Genomic DNA, 26,434 nt, shown 5'->3' on the forward strand with positions numbered 1-26,434 from the left:
TTGTTTCTAGGTTGTAAAAAATGATAAAACACAACACTATCTATCCCGTGTCAAATAAATATATCCATTCCCGATATAAATACATAGTTAACTACGGAGTATATACATTCATTATTGCTTGCCTTTTACGTTAGGCCAAAAACAACGGCCATTCACCCGGCATATCTATGTTCTAGTTATATATACATTTTTTATTTATTTTATTTTATTATATATATATATATATTTGAATTTACTCGGTACTGCGGTTCACGAAGGTATAGACCAGCCGGACCTTCTGGACCTCGCCACCCTTGGTGACCACGACGCGACGGGTGTACCGTCTGACACCCTCGATTCTCTCGAATCCCCAGATCTGGGATCATCGGGAAGCTACCGGTTAGTATGGCGGTATCAACTGACGAAAAGAAAGCGCAACATAGAGTGGGGAGAAAGGGAGGGGAGGAGAGAGGTTAGAAAAAAGAAAAAAAAAAGAAAAAAGAAAAGCACCCCCACCTGCTCCCCCGTCCACCCATTGTCCAGACTCCGCACCCAGCTCTGCAAAAGGTCCTCATTCGCCCCGTCAACCGCGAACCCGTCCGCCGGCTCTCCATCCGCCAGGGTCTCCCCGCGCAGGAACTCGGCCACAGCAACGTCCTCCGCCGCGCTGCCCGTTTTTGTCTGCACGTGGACGGTGGGCTGCCGCTTTCCGTCCGAATCACCAGCAGAAGCAGAAGCAGAAGCAGAAGCGTCGGCTTTGCAGAATCGGCTCTGGCCGATGAGGCTGCCGAAGATGTGGTCCTGGTGGGGTCGCTCGGACCAGTCGAGGACACGGAGCTCGGAGGTGCCTCTGACGCCGCCTGTGAGGACCTGGTCGATGGTGAGCTCGACGACGCCGGCGTCGGTTGTCTTTTGGGATATTTTTAGCGTTACGGTGGCGAGGCCGATGGCTTTGCGCGTTAGCCAGGACATGCCTTGCTGTGTTGGGTGGGTTTGTTAGATTTGGTTGGTTTTTTATGTTCTTCTCTTCCTTGATGCGTTTTGCATGTGATAATGAGAATGAGGAGGGGCGGCTAACCAGCTTGAAGATGGCGTCGGGGTCATTGGAGAGGGATGAGTCCTTGGGAGGGGTTTTTTTCTGTTAGTTATTTTTATTCCACTTTGATTTTTAACCTTTATTCTTGTGATTGAGGTGACAGATGGAAATTCTCACCATGACCCAGGTGCCATTGAGGTCATGGACGGTGACTTCAGTCGGAGCAGCCATTGTGGGAAACTGTGTGTGAGTTATGGTTTGAGGCGGTTGGAGAGTCGCGCGGGGGGCGTGAGTTTATACTGGTATATAGAAACAAGAAGCAATTTCAAATCGGAGGACCAAAAAAAAAAGAGAAACAGTAGTTAAACAAGACGAAGGGATCGGGATCTTTAGATATTTAATACGGGCACAGAGCCCTGTTCAGGGCCTGAGCCTCGGAGGTTGCCATGACACAGCAAGCAGCGGCAACATACGATCCACCACAGGAATCGCAGGCGAACATGCTAAAACAATCGCAACCGCGCTGGGCTGGATAAGTGGAACTATCATAGTAGGCCAGCCGGTGGGATCATGGATTACATATTTGGTTTGGTTTGGTTTGGTCTCAGTCCATTTCTTGGTGTGATATGAAATGAATCATCGAAGCGAAGAAGAATCATCAGGGGGGCTCAAAAGTTGTGGATCGCAGATTTCTGAATCTCTGATTGATGATGAAAATGCTCAAAAATCTCCACTTTCATGCAGTGGAGATTGGACTTTTTAATGCAATTGGCTCTGAGGCCCCCTATTCTTACCCCTGAATTATCTATCTGCCTGTCAACCTGCCTCGATATCCGATCGATTGCTGATGGAATCAAGAATGCTAGATATCTGCCTACCTCCCTACCTTCCAACCAACATGGCTGCTCAATATCCAATCAATCTCTATGAGAATAAACATCATCATCTAGCTACCCGCCTACCTGGCAATGATGGCTTACTAGATGACTATCTGACTGCCTACCTGCCGATTGATCTGCTCACCTGCTTGAATGAATGATATCTAGCGATGATATCAATATGACGTCGTACTTCTGTTCCGTCCTGCCCAGCTGCATGTTTCATGAAGCTCCTGCTATACAATGTTGTGCCTGAGATGTCCACCCTTTGAAGCAATTAAAGATGCCTTCCATTCCCCGGGACTTAGAGGTTCGTTTGCCCACCCCCTGAAGGGGGTTGCTAGGGGCAGGCTGCCCCTAGTATAAGTGAGACGGTGCTTAGATTTCGAGAAGTGAGATAACTATAATAGTTATAAAATCTCTAATATATAAGCGGTTATAAAATGTTATCTCTGATACTAGTTCAATCATATAAGGTAAGAAGTCATGGATATAATCTGCACCAATTTAATCATAACAGAATTCAAGACACATATTAAAAAGATATAATAATAAGTTTCATTTACTTCTCTTTCACAGTGAACCACTCTCAACTACCATCACTCAATTGTAAAGAATAAAAATACAGTCGTAGAAACATGCTTTTTGGTATCATTATACCCCTCACAATTTAAACATGAATTATTCCCAATAATCAATCAGCGCCTCCCCCAGCCTATCCCGAAAATAATCCTCATCGCCCCCTCAGTTTCATAACGAATAACAATCCCCATCTCGCCAGCACTTTTCGCTCTTGAATCCCTCAGATTTATCGATGGAGCGCTTAAGTTCGAACTTAGCTTTGAACGGGCTTTCCATTGTCGCTTCAATTACAGTCAGTCCAATTTCACAGAATAAAAATAAACTTGTAAAAACTTTCAACAACATTATCATGTATACTCACAGATTGTATAACAAAATGATCAATTAAGCCGTTCTTCGACGTCGCGCAATCGAATATGTCTCTCGGTATAAGCATCGATAATCTCACGAAGATCATCAAGAAGAAGTGGAGGTGGAGTTGCTGAGACAGGCTGTATTTGTGGAAGCTGAGATTTTAGAACATCTTCCCACGAAAATTCAATCCTTTGACGGGCATGATTGTTGGGTACTGGAAAGAGCGTCTAGAAAATTATAGGTTAGTTTAACTTTATAATAAATTCAAAAAGATTATCAAAATACCTTGCGGCCTCCTCTAGGAATAGCTCTGTTTTGTGTAGAGCTGTATTCATAGAGCTGTACAAATGCAGATTGAATATGACTTTCATCTGATCTGAGAGGCACTATTTTTACTAGAATAGCAACTGATATCTCTCCTGCTGTCCCTTCAAGTAACAGACGGGCATTTTCTTTCAGATCCTCATAGGTCTCCGTATATGCAATCTCCATTGCTATCGTGGGGTATGTGAGGGTAGAAACAAAAATAGCACAGTCTGGCATTATGATTCTAGAGTAGAGTTAGTAATATTCTAGTATAAAAAGTAATAAGAAAATTAACAGAAATATAAACTCACCTATTTGCATATTCTCCAGCAAATACTTTCAACTCTCCTTTTCCGGCAGCTGATATAGTTCTTTGATCCCACTGCTCCAATCTTCTAAAATCTGCAATCCAACCTTGAATCCAGTTTAGACAACCACTGTGGATCCAGGTAGGCATAACAATCTTAACTGTCCTAGTCCGTGGATTATATGACAGTCTATAATTATTATTAGCTAATAGCAAGTCTCATAGATGAATAAAGAGATTTACTTCAGATTTTTGCAGTCAGCAGGTTCAAGAAACTCTTTCGCTGTGGACTCTGAGATATTATGATACTCAACTATCCTTTCATTTTGTAACAGATCCATAAGCTGTTGAATATTTATTAGAGAAGAGTTTTCTGAAGTCGACGACATCATTTTATTGAGTAATTGATCTTGGACATAGATTTGAGCTCAGGTTGTATGTTGATATTTTGTGGTTTGCAAATGTTGGAAGTTGCAGTTGTTCAAATGAGGACATTATAATAAAAAAGTAGTTACTATACCAAACAGGCTGTTGGAGGCACACATCCATTATTAGCTCGCCACTAGATAGATGATAATAACCAAGGTTCAACCCTCTTACACAGGCCCTTATATACACTTCGTAAATGGTATTACCACGTGACTATGACGATACCAGCTACAGCAACATCAACATCAACTAAACAACAACAGCCGGAGCTGGAGTAGACACAAATACCAACGGAGTATCTCCAAGCACGGGCGGAGGAGGCTCCCAATAGCTAAAAGGATATGTTTGCATGCAGCAATGGCCTTCAACAAGAAATATGCCGGCCTTCCTGATCTGGTGCGATATCCAGCTCTCCGCATCCTCCTATATAAGCTTTGCCTGCCTTTGCTAACCATACTTCATTTCTTCTCGCCTCCAATCAGGATCTGGCTCCAGATATCTATGAGACTCCTGAACTTACTGACGGATCTACTCTGGCTGTAAGCAAACCCACTCCACCCTATTCTCTCAGCTTTAAAAAGTCCGATCTAACCAGTTTCCAGACTGCCACAGTTCGCTCCCCGTCCCCTTTCCAAGATGAATCATCTAATCCGGAAATCGACCGCCAACGGCTTCAGCCAGACCTGGCCCGATCGCACTTCCTCTCATCCCATTTGGATGCTCGCGGTGTGGACTTCTCAGATAGCATTGCCTCCAAAAGGAAGTCATACAAGGCCCTGAGCCATCGGAGACAGAGGAGGGAAGATGGAACCGAAGTACTAGGAGATGTCAGCGACGAAGAGGATGAGTCTCTGGAACGAAAATTGGCCAGGCTCCGCAGAGAGGCGGATGAGTTAAAAGAAGAATTGACTACTCGAAAGGCCTCCCACCGTGATACGCAAGCCGCTGGTGCCGGAGATTCAGTTGACGGTGACCAAGACTCCCTGGACAGTGGCGTGTTGGAGCTAAGTCGGGCGCTGGACAGCCTCCATGCCTACTCAAGAAGCGGTTCGGTACATTTTACTGCGGAGGAGATACTCTCACAAAAACTAGGAGGAAGCATCCCTCCCACCGTACACGCCGCGAAACAACGAAATGAAATGTTACATGGACCCCAATCCAACGTTCCCGCTGGCCTCCTCTCTAATGCTGCCGCCTTCGATGCCCGCCTTGCCCTACTTGAAGCAGCCTTAGGCATCCCTAACACTCCAATTCCTCACGCTTCGGACGACAACGCGGGACCGCAACCCATTCTACCCACTCTCAACCATCTCACACTCCAACTCTCCACCCTCTCTAGCACTCTAACCGGCCCCTCTGCCTCAATCCCGGTGGGCCAGTCCCAGTCCCAATCCCAATCCACCGTAACTACCTCTCACATCGAAGCTCTCACAACTCGCATCCGCAAACTAACTGCTGATGCCGACGCCCTCTCCTCCGCGCGCCGCCGCGCGACTGAAGCAGCCCGTGCCGTTATCGCCGCGCGCATCGCTGCCGCAGCCTCCGACGACGACCCAGCCGGAACCGGCACCACCGCTGCCACAACAAACAAGCCAACAGCCGACCACGCCCCTTCCCACTCCTCGCTCTCCGTCACCGAGACCGACTCCGCGGCCAGCGAGCAAACTGCAAAGATCCATGCCCTCTACACAACCCTACCAACCATAAATTCGCTCCACCCCCTTCTCCCTAGCGTGCTGGAGCGTCTGCGCTCGCTGCGTGCAATCCATGCGGGCGCGGCGCGGGCGGCGGAGGACCTCGATGCCTTGGAGGAGCGGCAGGCGGAGATGAAGAGCGAGATTGAGCAGTGGAGGGACGGGTTGAAGGCTGTTGAAGGGAAGGTAAGGGACTGCGAGGTTGCGATGAAGGGGAATATGGATATTGTGGGGCCGTGGGTGAAAGGACTGGAGGGGAGGTTGGAGGCGTTGGGGGGTTAGTCTTTTAGAGAATGGATTTTTGCTTGGTTTCTTTGATTTTGATTTTGATTTTGATTTTCTTTTTTTTTTCTTTCTTGGCTTCTTATTGACCATGATCATGTTACGCATCACGTCTGGTCTTCTCTCGTGGAACTCGAAGTCAGCGGTGGGTTTTTCTTTCTTTTTTTCTCTTTTTTTAAAGATACCGTCCCGTATTTTCTGCTCAATATATCCAGAGCATTCCCTTAACGCTTGCGCTGGAGGGTTTTGCTCTCCCATCCAACTCCCTTTGCATGATCCCAGAACAAAAAGAAAAACCTAACCTCAAGTCAATTATGCCAAGTATATAAATAAAAACGGAGGAGCAAAAATACTCCTGATCTAAAATAATAACAGCCAAAAGGTATACGAAATAGTAACGGGAACAAAAATGAAATTCACCCAACGTTCCTCAGAACCCTAATCTTGGGCACCATCCGCACCTCCACCCACCAGCCCTGGGTAACGTATTTTCTCCCCACCCTCTTAACCCAACTCCAACCGTCTACAGCTTTATCCCCAAAAAGCCTCCCTAAGACCTCTTCTTCAACCCCTCCTCCCACCCCATCACCAACAAACTCATCGCCAGGCCTCAGAACCTTTACTCCTCCGAAACCCGTAATCTCATCAACAACCTCCCATCGACCAGGAATATTATTAGCGCCATCGCCAACAACCTCCGCAAGTAAATAATCAAACTGTCCCCAGAACCGCTCCGCATCCGCTCTCTTCATACGCGCTACATCGCCCGCATCAGTCTTGTCATACACCCACTTCTGCTCCCCGCTACGGAGTTCCGGATACCTCCCATCGGGGGTTCCAGGGAGAACGATGAGCGGTGATTTGGGTGGGGGCTTCTGTAGGAAGCGTGTCACGCCCGTCTGGCAGGAGAGATTGTCAATGTGCACCGTGATGGTTTGTTGTCGCGTGATGCGAGAGTCATTGTGATTATAAGGGTGGTTATTATGTAGGGCGTTCAGGGCGTGGGCGCCCGGGTAGTTTGTGGCGGAGATGGGGAGGAGGAGCAAGGTGGAGATTGCGAAGGTGGTTAGGGTGGAAAGGCAGAGGACGGCGGCGAGGATGTGGTACAATGGTGGTTTTTTGGAACGGTGCGTCCAGATATAAGAAGCACCGAGGGCAGCGGTGGTGGTTAACGGGGGAATCGTGTAGAGGATGAAGCGCCATTCTTTGTGTGGTTGGAAGCTATAGAGGAATATGTAGGCTAGGGGTGAGAGGAGGAGGGAGGTTGCTGTGGGGCGGGTAGAAGGCTGGAGGATTGAGAGGGGGATGCAGAGAGTGTAGGTTACGGGATTCAGGAGGAGGCGTGGGAGGGCATTTGTGAGGTAGAAGTGCCAGGCAGAGATTCCCCAGGCGGATGCGTGGCCGGAGATGACGTTGTATTTGAAGGCGGCGAGTTCGGGCCACAGTGGGAACTTTTGCCAAAATATCGAGTCAGTGATGATTGTGGAAAAGAGGCCAATGATTATGCCAGATATGGCGGCGGGAAGAATGTCGCTACGCAGGTTTACGCGCTTTTTGGCCCAGAGGTCTGCAGTTGTGGTTGCTAGGAGGAGGGCGATTTCTGAGCGGAAAACTATACCTGCGATGGTGAGAAGGTAGAGGCTAAGACGGTATCTTTTGCGGGATTGGATATTCTGTACCGCTGAGGAGGGTTCGGGGAGGAGATATCGGAATGCAAAAGTGGCTTTGAATTAAATTTGTTCAGTATCATGGCTGTTATTCAGTTCAGAACGCAGATATTATGTGGGAGGGAAAGTGGTTGAGACTTACTGATACCGAAAGCGAACATATTTGGAAGGGTCCTAGAGGCATAATATATGACATGGAACTGGCTGGCTTGGAATAAAATATACCAAACCGCAACATCCTTACCGAATGCACGTCGAACGCCTCTGGCATATGAAATGAGTGCAAAGACATTGAAGCAACCCACGATCCCTCGCACTGGAAACGAAGTAAGTTAGCTTAGGTACCCGAAGAGACCCTCGTAACTGAATAGTCCATGGGGGATCTTCTATATGGCGGGTTTATGTAGCTTCTAACCTAGTAATTGCCAATGAATCTGCGAATTAATCCACATAAAAGGTTTGGCTATTCCCGCTACTATCAATGCCCCAACGAAGGTGCGCGGGACTGCACCAGGGAAAGAGAAATGATCATATTGGGTGTGTAATCTGTTCTTCGCATTCTTGGTCGGTATCCCATAAGTGGAGATGTCGTGTATGGCTTGGATGTTGAAAGATTCCTCGACTTTTGTGTAGGGCGAAACGTAGAGGTGGAGGAGGATAAGGCCAGGAATGAGCGAGAGCAGGAACCAGTCTGCAGCCAGTAGTCAGTAATTATTCATTGAACGTTTGGAAACTGGATACTCGAGGGATATTTAATTATGCTTGTATAGCATATATACCACTTACCTGTCAGTCTCGGCATTGTCTCTTTCCTGCGGTGGTTGTTTGGAGAAAGGTCTTCTTCTCACTGATAAATCGCGGAGGCTTATTTATTTCTAACGAGTGTCGTCACCAACTTTCATTCTGTCAACGTTTCGCATTCCTCACCCGACAACGCCCTCCCGCGCCGCTACACCTTCATATTCGATGTGAGGGCGGTCGCCATACACCAAAAAGCTCTCTGCATCCATGCGAAGATAACCTCCACTTGGCCATTAAAAGGACACCATGTTTCTCTTCGGTCTGGGGAAGCTGATTTATAGTATGTTCTGTGCCTGACTACATTCACATAGATAGCTACCTACAGACTCATCTCCTTAGCATGGGATAGCACGCAGCAGTACATATTTTTATTGAAGGAGGGTAACAATGGACTAACACAAGATTCTTGTTTTGCAGTCATCGTCCTCATCATAAACGCCATCGCTATCCTCTCTGAAGACCGCTTTTTGGCCCGCAGTACGCATCCCATCTCTAAGCTCCTCCCACACTTGGTGCACACACGTGTCGACAAACATGCATAGAAATACAAAATTCAGACTAACACATTTAATCATGTAGTTGGTTGGGGCCGCACACAGTACGATCCCGGCTTCGGCGCCGCCGTCCCTGACAACACAAGCATCAAGGCGAAATCCGTCAATCTAATAGCAAGCGTGCGGACGGTTATGAGAAGTACGTTTTCAAGAATGATTTGTTTTACTCTGGCTCTCTTTTTTCTTCTTCTCATTTTCACTCTCAAGAAAATACGTCAACAGTGGGCTAGTCAATACGCTGACACCATCTTCTTTGTCAGTTCCCCTCATCATAATCAACCTAATAATCATAATTTACGAAATCGTTTTGGGATAGAAAAGGCAGAGGTGGGAGAGGGGACGGAAAAAGGGCAACGTTATAACATCATATTTACCCACTTTCTTTCTTATTTCTTTTGATATCCATCTCTCTATTTCCTCTGGTTTTTCATAGTATCTACTCTTGCTATCTCCGCCAATTTACATACATCCCCAGCTTCATCACACCAGCAGCTGAGAGAATACAAAACAAAATATTTCAATATTTCAATCCCTCGCACTTATACGGACCTTCGCACTCCCGTCAGGAGCATATCGACTATGAAAAGTTGTCTGCGTGGCATGCGATTAGCCTCAGGCAAGTCTCATGCATCTCTAATCGGGCATTGGAAAGATACGTGCGAAGAAGGCCAGTCGGGCCATTAGCTTTCTGAATAATAAAGAAGGGATATGTAGTAAATAGTGACAGAGAGAAGAAGGTATTATTAGAATAAGATTGCTTTGAGACATGCATGTGGAGAGAACGAATTGTAACAGGCGCACAACAACCCGCAACAGGACTCGGTTCGCGAAGAACTCCCAACCCGACAGCGCTGGTGGTTAATTATTAGGTATGAAAAGGAGTTGAATAGCCATATAAAATGAAGATCTTGTTCCACCACTCCCTCCTCTGCGTTCTACTTTCCGTTCCGTCAAGCAGCATCAAGACGACTCTAAAACCAAAGAAGAAGGAAGATAATCTGAAATGGAAACAGAATTAAGACATGAACAGAGCCGCTCACTTCAAAAGAAAAAAAAGAAAAAAAAGAAAAAAAAATCCAAACATTTAGTGAACGTAAATAGCCTACCTAACCGAAGCCATAGCCAAAGCCGAATCCCAAACCAAACCAAGCCAGCCAGCAATAATGAACATACAAGGTAAGGTAACAAACAAGAGAAAGAAGAATAAATTTAAATTCTACATTGAAGGGAGAAAAGGGGAACATGGTATATATGGATATGGACGGCAGAGGCCACAAAACAAAGGAACAGAGATAAGAAAGGGGCGAAAAGTTATATGCAAAAACAGATTAGGGCAGAAGGGAATGAATTCCGGCGTAGGACGTTAAAATAAATGCCATCGACTTCTTTCATTTGCGATTTTCCAATGGTAGATGACGTTAAATAGCACATGCAGATTGTGCTGTACATGTACATATATGCAAAGGAAATGAGAAAATGTAATAAGTTTTGTGTGTGCGAGTGTGGAGAGGAGAGAGGGAGAGAGGGAGAGGCGACAGAACGAAGGCGATTTCAAAAAAAATATCACATGTGACAAGGAGGACCATGGTTGGTTGTTACCAAGCCAGAGCTAAGTAATATGAAGTACCAAAACTATGTTACGCTGAACGATTTCCTTCGTAGACTGAACCGGCTGCGTTTTGGTGTTGCATGCTTCACTGAGTTTCCGTTATTTTCGTGACCTTTGCCATTGTGTGTTTGCTTCCTATTGGGATCGTGGTTGATATCGTAACTGCGAGCATGATTGTGATTGTGATCGGAATTGGTATGGCGACTGGAATGGTTGATGCTGTTGGAGACTTCTCGTGGTCGTATCTTCATATTATTGAAAAAGTTTGATGGATTTGGTCGTGGTTTCGGGTCTTCGTTTTTGCTACGGGCGGTAGAGTCGACTGGCGGATTGGAATATACTTCATCCTTCAAAGGCCAATTGTTGCTAAGATTGCTCTCTGCGACAGGGCTCTTGGGGTCTGCAGTGGCGGATGGGAGCGGTAGGGACATTGGGGGTACGGGTACTGGCGGCGGCTCTGTCGATGATTTTGGACCCTTCTCTTTATCTCTAGAATATAATATGCCGTAGCTCAAACTCCTACTGCCCAGTTTGAACCGACCAAGACCTCCTGCCGTTCCTCCGGGTTGGCCGTTCTCCTTACCGTTGCGAGGAGTTGCAATACGGCGGTCCTCCTCAGCCTTAGAAGCTTTACTAAGTTCCAAAGCCGTCTTGAGTTCGGCGTCTTGGCGCTTAATTTCCTCCTTCAGTTTAGCCTCCAGTTCCTTTCGTTTTTGCTTCTGTGCCTTCTCCTTCTCCTTCTCTGCAGTTTTCCGTTCCTTCTCTTCCTTTGCGCGTTCTTTTTTGAAGATAACGTCGCTCTTTTTAGAATTTAGGTTGGTTGAGCTGGACATCACAGGGGTTTGAGGAAGGTGTGGGAGAGGTGGGAGACTAGGCGTCGCATTCTCAGGATGGGTAGATGGTTCCGGTGCAGTTGGTATTCTTTTTAAGGGCGAAGTTGGTGAAAGATCTGCGGAGGGGGTCACGGTGTTTCCTCGATTGGTTTCATCGAAACCAGTAGTAGACCCGTTCATTTTGGGCTGCGAAACGGAAACTAAATCCTTGGTGTCCACCGATGCTCGATTCATTGAAGTCATTCCTTCTTTTTCCTGTTCCCTTTGCATGGCTTCAAAAGTTGTTTCTTGATAGAAGAGCACGTACGCGCACGCCAACCCAGGGCGGTCTCCAAAGAAATTACGGACGTAATTCTTGTCAACTGGTTCCACCATTTCGTCGTCGAAAAGGAGCCAACCCATGTCCTCTGTTTTTATAATAGCAACGTAGTGGCCGTGATAAGGACCACCACCAATGTGGACAACGACGGCATAAAGCTCGTAGAGACGATCAGGGTCTTCGGCGTCATCGGTAGTATTAAATAATCGAAGGTAATAGGGATACACCACTCTATGGAATAGCTTCTGGAGTCTTTGTAAATCCTCAGTGTATTTAAAGCGCTTCAAGTGAAGAGCTAAGATGCGCGGCAATCGTTTAATCTTCATCCGCTTTTCAGCTTCTTGCAGGCCCCCGCAATTGTCACAATGAAATTTATTGCGTTCACAGAGCATCTCCTCCTCCGAAAACTTTCGTAAACATGACGTTACTGACGAATGCTGATCAAGATCGACCGACAAATCTAAAAAAACTTCATCTCGCTGTGATACGTTCTCACACGTAAGGCATTGCGTTTCCGAGGTCAAAGTCCCTTCAAAAAGTTCATGTACCCATCGTGTGTTATTGGGTGATTTAGAGGTATTGGAATTCGTGAGTGTCGTTGCTACAGACCCAGTGGTTGTGGTGTTCGTGGACAACTCACCACTCTCCGACTGCTGGTCTATTTCTGGAGGTAGTGAACGTTCGGCTTCTGCTTCCACATTGGCAACCACTTCGTTTAGTAGTAGATTAAGAAATTCATGCGCGTCCTGGTGCATCGCTGTTCTGAACATTTCATGTTCTCGTCGTAACACTTCGAGGAAGCTATAAGGACGGATGACGCCCATCCTCTCTTGAGTGGCAACTATAGCCTCGAAAATATCTTTCAGAGACGTAAAGAGCGATTCTTGCATCCCATAGCTCATGGCATTGTCTCTTGTTTCTAAGATTGGAAGTCTATGCATCGCAACTTTTTTCTTGTATTCCGGTGAGTCCTTATCCTCCGGTTTAGGCGGTTGTTGCGCAGGGGGGGCTACGCCACCCTTGACGGAAGGATTACCGTTTGTCTTTTGTTTAGCATCTTGTTTATCCTCCATTGGTGCGTTTGGGTCTGGGTAGTGTAAATTTTTGGCGAGGGATTCGTTGAGTGTTTCTATGGGGGAGCGTCTTGGGTAGTTGATAACGGATTCTCGAAAAGGGACTGAATAGTAAAGACATTGAAGAATAGAATTGCAATAACTAGTACCGTCAGCACACGGATGGTACAAACTGTCATATCAGCTGAATAGGACTAACCATGTATTTCCGTATTGAGCCTACATGATGAAAGCAAATATTAGCATCCTGCATCTCCCAAAATTTCAAAATGGACAAGGAGAAATTCCAAAGTACTCACGTTTTCCATCCCGAAAAATTTGTCACTGCCATCATTCCGCAACGGGCCAGCATCTTGCAGCATCTTCTCCAGGGGCGTCATCGGTGCGGGGAGAACATACTTCTTGACCGAGGAAGAGGTGGAAGCTTGAGTTCCGGTTCCCTAGAAACATCAAAACATTCCCACATGTCAGATACAATATATACAGGGAACAAAATCTTTAACGAAGAGCATACCGTATTGCCTCTTAACTTTCCGAAGAAGGGCGCCATATTGAGAGTGAATATACAGCAGCACTGCGACCCAACCCGCCACTTGCCGCCGCAGTGCGGCAGACCTCGATCGTCAGGCTCACGAGAGTGTCTCTGGGAGTCTATTCACAGCCTGTTTGTAGAAGGTCCGGGACTCGATTGAACTGAATGCGGAGAAGTGGAGATCGTTGTTGAGATGCTGTTGAGATGCCACGGCCCGGAGGATTGAACAAAATCGAGCGGGATGGAGGATGGAAAATAGAATGCCACTTTCGGAAGGAAAACGAGGACCAATTCACCGGAGAAAGAGCCGTAGCCAGATCGTATTCAGAACTTCAGCGGCGGGAGACGGAAAGGGTTTGACTCCGCATAGGGTGAATACGGGGGCGGTTCAGTACGGAGACACAAGGAGTGGATGAGGCTGACAACCAGGGAGGACAAGAAGAGACGGGTAGTAACAGGCGCAACAAGGATGACCAGCACAGGAATAAGAGAAAAGACAGATATAAAGACAGACGACTCAAGAAGGAGAGGGAGGGCGGCGGAGGAGGGTGGGAGAGCACACTGGGGAGGAGAAAGCCGCAGTGGAAGGGGTTTGGGGGTACCTGGCCAGCCGATGGCCGTGGGGAGATACTTATCGGTACTTACTTCGCAGCTTGTTAGTGGGTCGCTAGCCCCAACTGGCCCTGACAAGCGTGGGAGAGCCACCGCGAACAGGAACAGCAGCAGATGGGGAGTGCCCAGCGCCTATCGAGGGTATGTATGTATTCTATGAACTTTGTTGACTAGTTATCCCGCCATTTCGGCGTTGATAGGGCTTCCAAGAATAACTACGCTCATGGAAACAGTCCCTTTCAAGGCAGCTATCTTCTTCGCCTGTCTGATTCTGACTGTGAGTCTGACTGTGGCTATACACGATGGGTGCATCAATCGGTTCGACGGTTTAAGACTCTTAAATTAACTACGTAGTAGTATGGCTCTGTGCTATGGGGTCAAAGTATTCCGTAGCGTCTGCTTTCTCCCTCACCACCAACCAGAACCATGCAACCCTCCAGGAATAGGCTTGACAATTTCAAGGCCCCCGTCCGTCGTATGCCGGGTGATTGGCCACTTAGCACCAACTCTCTTGACAGGTGCATTAAGCTGGCCCAGAGGGAACGCGGTCGGCTACGACTACTACTTGTAAGGACCTCGGAGTTTCTTACAGAACGCCCATCGAACATTGATAAGCGCCCTGCCCCATCCCCGAGTAAACGGTTTGAAGAGATATTTCGCCAGCTTTAATGCGACCTGCTGGCCAAACTTGAGAAGGACCAAACAATACTGATGTTACACAGCTTCATCCACGAGGGTTAACCGCGGCGCTTGGCTGATTTCGGTCCTAGGACGGACTGAGGGAGCCTGCAGATGGCTGAACCCGCATGGCGTAAGGCGAACATGGCCATCATATTGATGATGAAGGGTGCCTGTACGGAGTACATGTGCAACAAGCCCGATCTACAGTACCTAGTTATAAGCTACGGATTGGATTTGCTCACGATTAGCCTTCCTCCAAAATGGCTTCTCTGACATTGATAAACTACATAGTACTTGAAGGAGAAGATAGGCTATCAATAAGGTTGACTTCACCGGCCACAGTATGATCATCAACGGCAGGTTGTGGCGGTTGCTTTACCAAGCAAAAGAAAAGCTTTGACTTTTGTGGCTGATCCAAGTTCTCCATTTGCTTCTTTTTTTTTTTTTTTTTTTTTTTTTTTTTTTTTTGGGCTATGACAGGTTTCGCATGGCGTGGATTGGATCCGCCCGCTTTTTCGAATGACTTCGAAGGAACTGGCAGATGCGTTCACTCACAGGCCATGCCCTAAACATTCTCTCGACTAGCCTTTGCGACTAACTCACCCCATGCCGCCGCTTTGACTTTGGCCAAGTTCAACCAAACCCCAAATACCTCCACTAACTGGCCAAGATGCAGGTAATGCCGCCAGGATCGGAAACAGCAAGTTGTTGGAGGTTGCATTCTGATACCTTTAGGTTACGCTCCAAGTGGACAGTTTGCGACTCCTCCCGAACTGCCCAATTGCCAGTGAATATATTTCACCAAATGCTTATCTCAACATGCAGGCAAATCATCAACTAGAGTCCTTATGGACTTTTCGTTTTGTTGCCTTTGTATCTCATGACACCTGAAAAAACTACCAGGCTACACTCACCAATAACCACCTCTTGCGATGTTGGAATAATGCCGCGACAGAATGTAACTGTGTAGGTCCCCAATCTACTTGTCACTCACGGGGTCCCTCGCCCTGCCTTTCTTTCTTATCAGATATCAGATGCATAGCTTCATTAGCCAGTATGCAGCCAAACAAGCCAGACACTTTTGCTCCAGTTCGACGGAAAACGGCAATCCAATTCCGGGAACTAGATAACCCCTCAGTATCAACACTTGTTATCCTTTCCCCTTAATACCGCTCGCTCTCTTTTTGTTCTAACAATCAGTTTGTCAGGTCCGAGATGGGACCAGGGTGTTTTGTTTCTACCAGGTAAAGTTTTATTTTAAAGCCATTGCAGGTGTTGGCCCAGCACCGGAGAGAAAACGTTGTTGACGTGGGATTCATTCTCCTGGGCCCTATTTCTAAACTCAAACTGTCATAAAGATAAAAGACTCCGGCTGATGCGAACGTTGCTGGATGGAATGATGCGTTAATCAAGCAGTAACCGAGAAAGAAAAGGGTCACGTTCTCTACTTGGAAGCCTTGTTACTTTTGTGATATATTATCGGGCAAGAGTCCAATTTTCTGGCACATTTGATCTAAGAGGCATATGGGAGACCAATAGGACCGCCGTTTGGTTGGGCGGCAGGTGGCGCGCAGAGAACCTGAATGTAACTCTCGAATGATGGCAACCAAGTACCCCTCCTCCATCGACAATAGAATAGAGAGCCCAGGTGCGCAGACAGCTGCACAGTCATATTTGCATAGCCCCCGGTATACTCCAGCCCAAGAACCTTCTTGTTGTTTCCGTGCAAGGGCCTGCACACTTTGCCTTTGAAGTGGGGTATGTATCTTTCAACTGGAAACTGGAATGCAGTCGGAGAATTTGCATCGGGTGGTGAACATGATAAGCCCGGCCATCGTCCTGTCACCCGCTTCCGGGGGCGAATCAACTAGAGGACCCCAGTCCACAACGCCTCGACTCCACTGATGATTTTCGCCCTTTCTTTTGATTTTCTTTTCTTTTCTTTTTCTTTTTTCTTTTTCGTGGTTTGGGGCTTCGGTTTCAGTCATTGCAAACTGTACGGAGGTAGACATCACCAATTTTGGCAAAGGAGCGCATCGTTCGTGAACACTGATGTCCACTCAATCCACGACCACTAAACTCCTTCCAAACGTCTCATAAGACGTCTTCCGATATCTGTTGGGAAATTCGTCCTCCCTTGGCGTCCTTTTGGAACGTATGAAGGAAATGCTGGGTTTGCAAGTGCTTGAAAAACAGGAATGTATGTATCTGTGCTGCTGCACAAGAGCGTGGTCTCAAATTGCGCGTCCCCGGGACACATAATCGTTTTTGCGTATAGATGATATATTGTCTCCATAATATGAGCGGGTCTGTGGCCAAGTGCTGGCTCAGTGATGACGACGACATTCCCTTTGCTGGCTAGTTAAAAAGGCGTTGATTTGTACCGTACATACTCCAGAACGTGTGGAATTTGTAGCAGCCAGCCAGCCAGCGGACAAGGAAAAACTTTAAGTTTCAGCAACGAGAGATTATTCATCAATCTGTCCCTAGTGGTGTAGTGGCTAACATCGCTGTCTTTCACACAGCAGCCCAGGGTTCGATTCCCTGCTAGGGAGATGAGTGGGAGTTTCTGAAGCTTTCTTTTTTACCGGCTTTCTGGATCTCATGTATATCCCACATGTCACTATTCCTTGTCCTTTCACTGATCCCGAACGTTTTCCTGAGCCTTCATTGTGAAACTGGCATCTAGGATGAGTCATCCAAGGTTTGAACATGGATTAACTATATTCCAATCCGTCCCCTCGGAAAGCCAAAAAAAAAAAAAAAAAAAAATAATGGATAAAGAGTATTGAGGGCGATGGAGACGAAATAGACTTTATTTTCTTTATACATCCTTCAGAATTCTGTTTCACTTCAGATTATTTTGAATGAGGGTTCCCCGAGCTTCGGGCCTTCTGCACACTGGTCGGCCCACATTCTCAAGCTCTCAACAAAGCCGTCTTTTTCAGAGCCTGGCCTGTTGCCCTCGTTGCCCAATCCGAATTGAATTGGCTTGGAACCCCGCCATCTACCCATTCCTCCACACTCCCCACCAACGCCTCTACCACAGTAATAATAACAATTTCTCAAACACAATGGGGAAGGAAAAAGTATCCTTCAACCTCAAAACGCCCAAGGGCACCAAGGACTGGTTTGGCGCCGACGGCCTCCTCCGTGATCGCATATTTAACACAATCACCGAAGTTTTCAAGCGCCACGGCGCAACCTCCCTTGATACCCCCGTCTTTGAACTACGCGATATCCTCGCGGGCAAATATGGCGAAGACTCAAAACTCATATACGATCTGCAAGATCAGGGTGGAGAGCTGTGCTCACTCCGCTACGACCTGACTGTCCCTTTCGCCAGATGGCTCGCCATGAACCCCAACATCCGCAACGTAAAACGCTACCACATTGCCAAGGTATACCGGCGGGACCAACCGGCTATGTCCAAGGGACGCATGCGCGAGTTTTATCAGTGTGATATCGACTTTGCGGGTGCCAATTTTGACCCGATGGTTCCCGATGCAGAGATCTTAAGGATTGCGACGGAGGTATTTGAGGGGTTGGGGTGGAAGGGACGTTACACTATCAAGGTTAACCATCGCAAGGTTCTGGACGGGCTCTTTGAAGTGTGTGGCGTACCTAAGGAGAAGATACGAACTATCTCCAGCGCTGTTGATAAACTTGACAAGATGCCGTGGGTGGACGTGCGGAGGGAGATGGTCGATGAGAAGGGACTTGATGGTAATGTTGCGGACAAGATAGAGACATATGTGATTAGAAAAGGCGGACGAGAGTTGGTAGAGTCCCTACAAAAGGACGAAGCTCTACTCGCAAATTCATATGCCAAGACTGGTTTGGAGGAAATGGCACTGCTCCTTGACTACCTTGAAGCCTTCGGTATTCTAGATAAAATATCCTTCGATATGAGTCTAGCCCGTGGCCTGGATTACTATACCGGTGTTATTTACGAGGTGGTAACGGAAGGGTCAGCACCTGCTGCCGCTCCCCCAACGGGCGAGGAAGCTCAAAATATACGGAAGAAGAGTAAAGGAAAAGCCATGCATGATGATGATGATGACCGATCGAATGATCCATCGATAGGAGTTGGGAGCGTCGCTGCCGGTGGTCGATACGACGGACTGGTTGGCATGTTTTCAAGCAGAGCACAGATACCTTGCGTCGGTATTTCGTTTGGTGTCGACAGAATTTTTTCAATCACTAAGGCACGAATGGAGCGAGAGAATAGCGTCGCCAATAAAATATGCGATGTAGATGTTTATGTCATGGCATTCGGCGGGAAGGGCTTCACCGGGCTGCTAAATGAGAGAATGGACGTTGCGAGGAGACTTTGGGATGCTGGTATTAAGGTAAGACTGCCTACTTAAGTTTGCGTGTGTATATGTGTTACACTTCTTCTGACGCATAGCCGCGTGAACCCAGGTCGAATTCTCTTACAAACGCAAGCCCAAACCCATCCAACAATTCGAGGCCGCGGAAGCCAACGCCGTTCCCTTCGCTGTCATCCTTGGGGAGGACGAGCTGGCTGCTGGCAAGGTGCGTGTCAAGGAGATGGGTTTAGATAAGGGACATCCGGAGAAGGATGGCGTTTTGGTCAATGTGTCAACGTTAGCAGAGGAAGTAAAGAGCCGATTGGAACGGAAGAAGGCCGATGCTGCCGCTGCCGTGATCGCTTCCGAGGTCGACGCTGGAAAGGATGTTGTCATTGACGATGCGGTGATTGCAAAAGTAGAGGGATTAGATTTGAAAGAGCAATAGAAGGATTGTATTTTTGTCTTGAGATAGGAGTTGGGGAGGAAGGCAAGTGGCGCTTTTTTCGCTCTTCCATCCCCTACGCTTTAAATTGGATTCAGGTCTCTTATTGTTTGGGACATACATCCATGTGCGTCTTTTGTTCTCCATGTTAGGGTTATCATCTCGGATCCCTCAGTTTATAAAGATGTTCCTCAACAGAAACCCACCCACCCTCTTTTTCGCTTCTGAGCGCAATCGCAGCAGTGGACTTTCGAAAATAATTGCAATGTTTGTGACATATAACGCACATATAAGGAGATCAATATTTCTAAATGACTAAGAATAACCTCTCGCAATTGTTTATTTTATGGGATGAAATATAAATACAATAGAAAGCACCAGAGTCCACTGCCTAGCGACAGTGGAAGAATTCATCTGCATGGGCATCTAAGTGCCAGCTGCAATCTTCATCATAAAACCTTTCAACATGGGCAGACGGTCAACCATGTTTAACCCGAAACTCCTCCCCCATGCTACCGGCCCGTTACCTGGTACGTTATAAGCTTTATGCAGCAAATCACACGCTCCACCAATTTTAGCATTGACGAGGTATCTCTCAGCAGCGTACCGCTCCAAGCTGAGCAGGTCGCCAATGTCCATGCCGTGGCGAATTGAGTATTCAATTGTGCGGAAGAGCGAGGCTACATCGCCCAGCCCAAGATTTAAGCCCTGGCCCCCTAGCGGATGGATGACGTGCGCCGCATCCCCGACTAAGGCGATGCGGGGAGAGATATAGGTTGATGCGTGACGATGGCGAAGGGGGAAGGAGGCTACAGTTCCAGGTTGGACAGATGTGACAGTTGGTGGGGCGTAAGGTGGGATAGCGGTGTTTTCGAGTCGCCAGGAGAGTTCATCGCTGTGTTCGGTTGATAAGGTTGTCGAAAGGGGGTCCGAACGCACAGAGTCTGTTGGTAACGCCGCCGTGGGAGAAGGAGGGAGGGTGAACATGTATTTTAGGTCTATCATGGACAAGCGGAAAGCAGCGTTCACCATAGCTATTAATGCCTCTGCGGGAAGGGATTTAAGATACGCTGCATTTCTCACGGTAGTAGACCAAACTAGGGTAGCGTGGTTGCCGGGGAGTGGGAGTAAGGCGATTGGGCCTCCCAGTCCAGGAAGGAAGCGTTGATACGCGGTCCGGAGAGGTGGGCCAGGTGTTTGGCTGGGCGGGGAAATGTTCAAAGTAGCCACAACGCCATGGCGGTCGTAGTCCCAGCCATCAGTCGATATACCTGCATATGATCGGACTGGGCTATTTATCCCATCTGCACCTACAAGGAGGCGAGCAGCAATGGCAGGTGGCTGGGGAAAGTTTGAATTTGGGGAGGTATGTTTGAGGGTCAGAACAGGCCAGGAGGAAAGGTCCGGGCCATCGGTGTAATCTTCCCCATTGGTAATTTCAGACACTGATGTATTAGAGAAAATGGACACCTCACCCCCAGATGACTCTATACATGCGATTAGGCCGCGGGTCAAATTCAAATTCTCCGTCATTGTCGCGATAGTTTGCATTTGTGTTGACTGAGGTTCGAGGGACCAGTCAAATGATATACTAGCACCCGTTTCTCCGTCCCAAACTCTCATCTCCTGGTATGGCTGCACTCGCGCAACATCCACATGTTCCCATGCTCCAATGTCCTTGAGGAATGACACAGAGGAGGAAGTGAGGCTGCTTACGCGGTTGGAGAACTGCGTGGGTTCTAAATTCCAAGATCTGGATTTCAACAGATCCTGGCTTTCGATTAGAGCAATTCTAAGCTTCGAGGTTATTGGAGAGGATCCTGGAAAGGAAAGTGACAATTAGCGTAAGATTCCTGTGAACAAGAGATATATAGGGCCATATCCATACGCAAAGCTGCCACAAGGCCCAAACCTGCTGGTCCTCCGCCGACACAAACAATGTCATAGATATCTGGACGTTGAAGAAGTTTAGAAGATGAAGAGAACCCTCGCCTCCCCAACTGCAGGTCACGCCTGCATGACGGGCAAATGTATAATCGCAGCGCGGAACGAGACAGTGATCGCATTGTTGGAATCGTGGCGTCCTCAACCACCAACTTTGCAGTTCAGTGTATGTAGATATTCGAAGATGCTAGCTGTGCAAACAAGGCAAACTGAAATCGAGATCACCATCAGGTGACTATCTCACGTGGTGTCAACATCCCCCAAATGTTGGCCGGAGGCTACCTATTACGGACTAGCGCACCGCACATATATGCCTACATGCTCATACAACCATCAAGACGTCCCACAACAAAAATGATCAACCCGTGCTCTCTACTCCGTACAATAACGGCCTTGCATAATATGACTGGCTCTCTTTGCGGATCCGATCAAACCTTGACTCAGTTCTCTCTGTGGGTTGTGAAAATTGCATTTGAAAATGAATCTATGGCTAGCATACTCTACTCTCTACTCTACACAGAGCTCATAACCAATGCGACAACTGCGCTACCTTGTGACAGCACAATTGCTCTCACTATCCCAAAGTGTCTCCTTATTCCTTTTACCTGAATCAGTTTTCTATCAAGTGGATCTCTCTGTGGTCATTGATGGTTTCACGTGGCTCACGTCATCATTAAGGGGGCTGCTTTTTTTGGCGGCTATTTATAGTCAATTTTTGGGCATGAGAGCCACCCAGACACCCAGACGAGCTTCATATCAGATCCGCTTCCATTACATAGGCCAAGGCGGGAGGCCGACTGGCGGCCGTTGTCACTTAATTTGCTAGGCAGCTAATCACCAGTAACTCCATTAACCTGGTCGGTTCATAGAGCAGGTCCGCTACGGATATGAAACCTTTCTCGCCAACTGATCCTGTTCGTTTTGTTCATCCTGCGCTGTGAATTTGCCCCTGGGAATTGAAGGAACTCAGCTCGTACTCCAAGATCCAAAAACCGCTCTTGCGCTTTGCTGCTTGCTCGTTGCAGATTTGCCTCCACTTAGGTGGTTAAACATCCGTGCGCGAGATCTTCGTCGCCTCCTTTGCTCCTTCATTCAGTCGGTGGCGAATATGCATATCTCCAAAACCAATGGCTTCTTTTTTTTCGAGTTGCAACAGGTTTGTGGCTACTATCGCTTCAAACTTCCCTCGGCTCGTGATTCAGTTGAGTAGTAACTCCCTGCTAAATCGCCCCGAAGAAGGGATTCCCTTGGCTAGCATTGCTTATGGTGTAAGTAGGTGGATACCGCTAGCCATTATCCGCCATTTTCCGGTTCTGTGGAAAATAAAAACTTGAACTCATGTAGGAGTCGTGTTTAGCGGACTGCCAAGCATGTATATTTATACTTGCTTCAAAAATCCCGCTTTTTGCCTCGAATGTGTTCATATTTCCATTGGGATTCTATTGAATCTGTACACTCACTCAAAAAACATAAACTTCTACACTCCCTTATTCAAACTGCTGTTCTTACTCTGCAAACAAGATACGCAACAGAGAGTCTCTCACTAAGGCGGATAAAACTACGGGAGAGAGGGCGAGAGTCAATATTGACAGCAAAACAAACATGACCACCAAATTAAAAACGAAATCTCCCTTAACAACATCATCGCTATTCTCTACATCATCGTCCTGGGTAGATGATGCGGAATCCCTTTACTTCAGCCCAAACTTTGCCCAATACGAAGGCCCGTCGATGAGCCCGAAAGCCCACAAATGGCAGCAGGTCCCCATGCAATATGAACACGAAATGTATCTCCAACTCACAGCTGGCAACGACGGTGTTGCTGAGAAAACAGCAAATCAACTCTATCTGGAGGTAAATTCCCCCTGACTTCGGCAACCGATGTTGCTCTGACAATCGCGAATCAAATTCATCCCAGCCCACCACACCATTTCACAAACCCCCGCTCAAACCACACGTTGTCTAGTTTATCCACTCTCTTTACTCATGGAGTTTACGTGTCAATCTAGGAACGAAGACGCCGTCTACACTCTCGATCTCAAGACCCGGCTGTCTCCGGCCCACAACAAAACTGCCCTAGCCCGATAGACTTCGAAACCGCTGAGATAGAGAGAATACGAGCTGTCGAGCGTCAACGTGAGAGCCACTCGAGATCCACAACAGCGATCAAGCAAAGTAATCCGAGGGCCTCTTCCGGACCGAGAACGATGGCGACAATGATGACAAAAGATGACTGGCTGTTTTGGATTTGAGAAAGGAACAATGTACCATCTTTTTCATTTTGTCATTTGTTATGAGGTATGACAAGCTTGTTATCTGGGTTTTACTTTAGTTTAATTTCCCTGTGATTTAGTTTTTGTGCTCCTCATTTAGCCTGGGTGTTGGGATAGGTGCTATGTTTAACAATGATGGATTTTTCGGGTTCTCGCATGCTTCGATTTCATATTACTCGATGGAGAATAAATTTCAATGTTTATTATTCTCTATTATCTTTTGGGGAGAATATCACTTAATGAAAATATCATGACCAATCAAAAGGACCATGAGTCAAATACACCATGGGAAGTTAAGAAAAGAGAATATAAAGGATGTGGAAAATAAAACAACGATCTTGAGAGTATAAGTTCAACCGTTATAACTTCGTCGGTAAAAGGAAAGAGAAACGTACAAGCCAAAAACCGAGAATCAATGCAAGTATCCCATTTTCAATAAGACAATATAATAGGATGTGAACAAATAGGAAAATGAATGCAGAGTAATGAAATAAGTGAAGTCCATCCCATCCCTATTCATCACACCCGAATCTCGTCAAATCATATTAAGAATTAGATCATGAATGGCCCACCCCAACAAGCCCCTTCACTTCCTTCCCATGCTGATCGTGGCCTTGACTCTCCTCCCCCTCCGCTTCCATCTCAACAATAAACCGTTCCCACGTCGCTAGCACCCCCTGATAAAATTCCACATGTTTCTCTGCCAGCGCCCCTAATGTATCACGGAACTCCACGGCCTTAATGCGTTCAAAATCCGCCACTTCCCTGACGACCTCCTCATCGAACATTTCAGACGTGGTTTTGGAACTTTCAACTTCTCGAGTTAGTTCGTCGATGCGTAATTCGAGCTTGCGGATGCGCTCGCGACGAGATTGTTCGTGGTCGACGCCGCGCATGTCTTCCATTTTAGAGCGGATGAAGGAGGCTGGGTTGCTGGTAAGTGGGTTGGGAGAGTAGTACGAGGCCGGGTTGTTGGCTAAAGAATCACGGTCGAAAACGGCTTTGTTCCGGTAGTCGACAAGCGCTTCAAAGTCTAGCTGTTTTTGTTCGCGGGTTTTTAACAGGGATTTAAGGGAGAGGATATACGCTTCCATGTCCCGTAGGCTTCCCAGGTAGTTTTGGTCTGTGTGGTCTTTGAGGTCCTTTATACCTCGAGCGGTCTCTTCTACTGAGGCAGCAAAGATTTGCAACGGTGCTTCGACATCTGGCTCGAGCAAGACCAGCTTGCGGAATTGTGTGGCTAGTTCGTTGTAGTCGGTTTCTAGATCAGACTCTCGTCTAGCTACCCTTGCCACTATCTTCTCAACATGATTCAAGTCTTCATCTAATTTGTCCGCTTTCTCCCGCACCTCGATGAACCGTTTGTCTGGTTTGTGTACCTTCGTGAAAGCGTTGACAAAAGTGTCTGCAAAATTGTCAAAAATACCTGTTGGCCCGTTGCCGCCATCAGAGGTGCTGGTGGAGGTACGTGATGGGCGAAGGCGCATATGCGCGTTCCAATCTGCGGATTCGAGGAATACAACGAGAATGGGAGCACGGCGGAGGACAGGATGGAGAGATAGCCGCTTGAGGAACCGGTGAAGGGACCAAGCGCGACGGTTGGTGAAATCAGATCCAAAACGATCCCCACGCACGTATTCCATCTTATGCTTGTCTGGTAGCGGAGGGACAGCACAGGCTGGGTAATCACGGAATAGTGTGTTATACAAGAAATTGAAATCCGAGTAGCGACGACGGACAGTGAAATCGGGTCTTTGGAACGATTTGAAGTCGGTCTAGTAGGGTTATCGCAAACGATATATTAAGTTAGCTATGCAGGGTATATACCATTCGGTAGGTAATTAACAAAGCGGAGGGGCCACAAACATGGGTGGTGATGAGATAAGATATATAGACATCTTTCGTGCCACTGTTTTCCTTCAACGGTGAATCTACTCTGCATTCAAGTATTCCATCTCCAATTCCCGCAAGCTCGCCACCAGGGTGTGGGGAAAGCTGCGGGCCCTCCTCTCCGGCGGAGCTCATCCTCCGCTTTCCATTTACATCATAGCCTGACCTCTCTGGTTCCTCCACATCAGTTCCGGAAGTTGTTGGCCTTGATAAATCGCTGTCGGGGCCATTCTTCCAAGAGACACTATCAAAGTCGCTATGGTCCATAGTGGTCCAACCTCTTCCTAGTGAGGGGACCTGGGGTGGAAGCGTTGAGGTACGAGCTTAGCGTCGGCGGGGGAGCTGGGAAGTTTGGGCTGGCGATTCCTTCTGACTGGGGTCATAAAGCAAATGTAATCGTCCGAGGAGCTTTGGCATAAAGGGGCTACTCCAAATACCAGTCTAGTGAATTCGCTATTGTTCGTTGACGGGACAGAAGTAGATACGGAGTGCAGGCAACTCCATTCCAAGCTGGATGGATGGATGTTTGGATCCTTGGACAGTCAGCAATTCACGTGGTCTTGGCTTCGTCATAGCCGCCTTTTCTCATGGTCTTTGCACAACTCGATAAGGGCTCAGCAATCACGGTTCTACAGTACATGTACATGTACATCGCAGGTATCACCGCCCTTTTTCTTTGCTCTTAATGATGCTTACATTTGCCCGCGAGCAGATCCCTCTAGGACCCTCTTCTGAATATTGGATTTCTGCATGCACTCCTCACGGGTTACTTGCTTCTCGCAACAGGTTGCCTTGTGAACATGTCCTCCCAACCCCGTCCTCGTTTCTCGACCACTCGCCGATATCAAGTAGCAACTGTGCGAGACAAGGGATAGAGCATCTAACTAGAATAAATCTGTTTGATTTTGGCTCGAAGCAACTTGGTGCCACACTGGTGTCAAAGAGAGAAACCCGAAATTTATCAGTGTCATAATTTGTAATTTTCGCGTAAGAGTCATTGATAATGGAAATTTATCTTTTTTCGAGCCACCCACCCCGCCC

The 26,434-nt window shown here is 47.3% G+C and overlaps 11 protein-coding genes and 1 non-coding gene across 12 annotated transcripts; 6 read left to right on the plus strand and 6 right to left on the minus strand.

Moving 5' to 3' along the window:
* Positions 1-232: 232 nt before the first annotated feature.
* On the minus strand, positions 233-1,246 carry HCBG_04155 (uncharacterized protein; the record flags this gene model as incomplete). The annotated part of the gene is made up of 4 exons (XM_045431204.1): positions 233-355; positions 496-957; positions 1,058-1,117; positions 1,193-1,246. The coding sequence occupies 4 exons, from the start codon at positions 1,244-1,246 to the stop codon at positions 233-235; spliced, it is 699 nt and encodes a 232-aa protein (XP_045287757.1).
* A 1,211-nt stretch (positions 1,247-2,457) lies between these two features.
* HCBG_04156 (uncharacterized protein) lies at positions 2,458-3,831 on the minus strand (the record flags this gene model as incomplete). Its single annotated transcript, XM_045431205.1, has 3 exons — positions 2,458-3,056; positions 3,115-3,379; positions 3,686-3,831. The coding sequence occupies 3 exons, from the start codon at positions 3,829-3,831 to the stop codon at positions 2,856-2,858; spliced, it is 612 nt and encodes a 203-aa protein (XP_045287758.1).
* Positions 3,832-4,180: 349 nt separating this feature from the next.
* Positions 4,181-5,847, plus strand: HCBG_04157 (uncharacterized protein; the record flags this gene model as incomplete). The annotated part of the gene is made up of 3 exons (XM_045431206.1): positions 4,181-4,267; positions 4,354-4,410; positions 4,474-5,847. 3 exons carry the CDS (start codon positions 4,229-4,231, stop codon positions 5,845-5,847), a joined length of 1,470 nt encoding a protein of 489 aa, XP_045287759.1.
* A 416-nt stretch (positions 5,848-6,263) lies between these two features.
* Positions 6,264-8,316, minus strand: HCBG_04158 (dolichyl-P-Man:Man(7)GlcNAc(2)-PP-dolichol alpha-1,6-mannosyltransferase; the record flags this gene model as incomplete). The annotated part of the gene is made up of 4 exons (XM_045431207.1): positions 6,264-7,570; positions 7,657-7,830; positions 7,930-8,205; positions 8,301-8,316. 4 exons carry the CDS (start codon positions 8,314-8,316, stop codon positions 6,264-6,266), a joined length of 1,773 nt encoding a protein of 590 aa, XP_045287760.1.
* Positions 8,317-8,561: 245 nt separating this feature from the next.
* Positions 8,562-9,185, plus strand: HCBG_04159 (uncharacterized protein; the record flags this gene model as incomplete). The annotated part of the gene is made up of 4 exons (XM_045431208.1): positions 8,562-8,595; positions 8,733-8,792; positions 8,895-9,008; positions 9,130-9,185. The coding sequence occupies 4 exons, from the start codon at positions 8,562-8,564 to the stop codon at positions 9,183-9,185; spliced, it is 264 nt and encodes an 87-aa protein (XP_045287761.1).
* A 760-nt stretch (positions 9,186-9,945) lies between these two features.
* On the minus strand, positions 9,946-13,253 carry HCBG_04160 (ubiquitin C-terminal hydrolase; the record flags this gene model as incomplete). The annotated part of the gene is made up of 4 exons (XM_045431209.1): positions 9,946-12,717; positions 12,903-12,922; positions 13,103-13,143; positions 13,218-13,253. 4 exons carry the CDS (start codon positions 13,251-13,253, stop codon positions 10,502-10,504), a joined length of 2,313 nt encoding a protein of 770 aa, XP_045287762.1.
* A 451-nt stretch (positions 13,254-13,704) lies between these two features.
* On the plus strand, positions 13,705-14,240 carry HCBG_04161 (uncharacterized protein; the record flags this gene model as incomplete). The annotated part of the gene is made up of 4 exons (XM_045431210.1): positions 13,705-13,872; positions 13,907-13,988; positions 14,048-14,124; positions 14,205-14,240. The coding sequence occupies 4 exons, from the start codon at positions 13,705-13,707 to the stop codon at positions 14,238-14,240; spliced, it is 363 nt and encodes a 120-aa protein (XP_045287763.1).
* Positions 14,241-17,011: 2,771 nt separating this feature from the next.
* Positions 17,012-17,083, plus strand: HCBG_11028. Its single transcript has one exon. It is a non-coding gene; the product is annotated as a tRNA-Glu (tRNA).
* Positions 17,084-17,458: 375 nt separating this feature from the next.
* Positions 17,459-19,289, plus strand: HCBG_04162 (histidyl-tRNA synthetase; the record flags this gene model as incomplete). Its single annotated transcript, XM_045431211.1, has 2 exons — positions 17,459-18,880; positions 18,954-19,289. 2 exons carry the CDS (start codon positions 17,603-17,605, stop codon positions 19,287-19,289), a joined length of 1,614 nt encoding a protein of 537 aa, XP_045287764.1.
* Positions 19,290-19,304: 15 nt separating this feature from the next.
* Positions 19,305-21,360, minus strand: HCBG_04163 (monooxygenase; the record flags this gene model as incomplete). The annotated part of the gene is made up of 2 exons (XM_045431212.1): positions 19,305-21,106; positions 21,175-21,360. 2 exons carry the CDS (start codon positions 21,350-21,352, stop codon positions 19,713-19,715), a joined length of 1,572 nt encoding a protein of 523 aa, XP_045287765.1.
* Positions 21,361-22,832: 1,472 nt separating this feature from the next.
* On the plus strand, positions 22,833-23,687 carry HCBG_04164 (uncharacterized protein; the record flags this gene model as incomplete). Its single annotated transcript, XM_045431213.1, has 2 exons — positions 22,833-23,084; positions 23,240-23,687. 2 exons carry the CDS (start codon positions 22,833-22,835, stop codon positions 23,480-23,482), a joined length of 495 nt encoding a protein of 164 aa, XP_045287766.1.
* A 16-nt stretch (positions 23,688-23,703) lies between these two features.
* Positions 23,704-25,856, minus strand: HCBG_04165 (uncharacterized protein; the record flags this gene model as incomplete). The annotated part of the gene is made up of 2 exons (XM_045431214.1): positions 23,704-25,278; positions 25,370-25,856. The coding sequence occupies 2 exons, from the start codon at positions 25,658-25,660 to the stop codon at positions 24,061-24,063; spliced, it is 1,509 nt and encodes a 502-aa protein (XP_045287767.1).
* Positions 25,857-26,434: the final 578 nt, after the last annotated feature.

This window comes from Histoplasma capsulatum (genome assembly GCF_000150115.1).
Source record: "Histoplasma capsulatum G186AR genomic scaffold supercont2.5, whole genome shotgun sequence".
NCBI lineage: Eukaryota > Fungi > Ascomycota > Eurotiomycetes > Onygenales > Ajellomycetaceae > Histoplasma > Histoplasma capsulatum.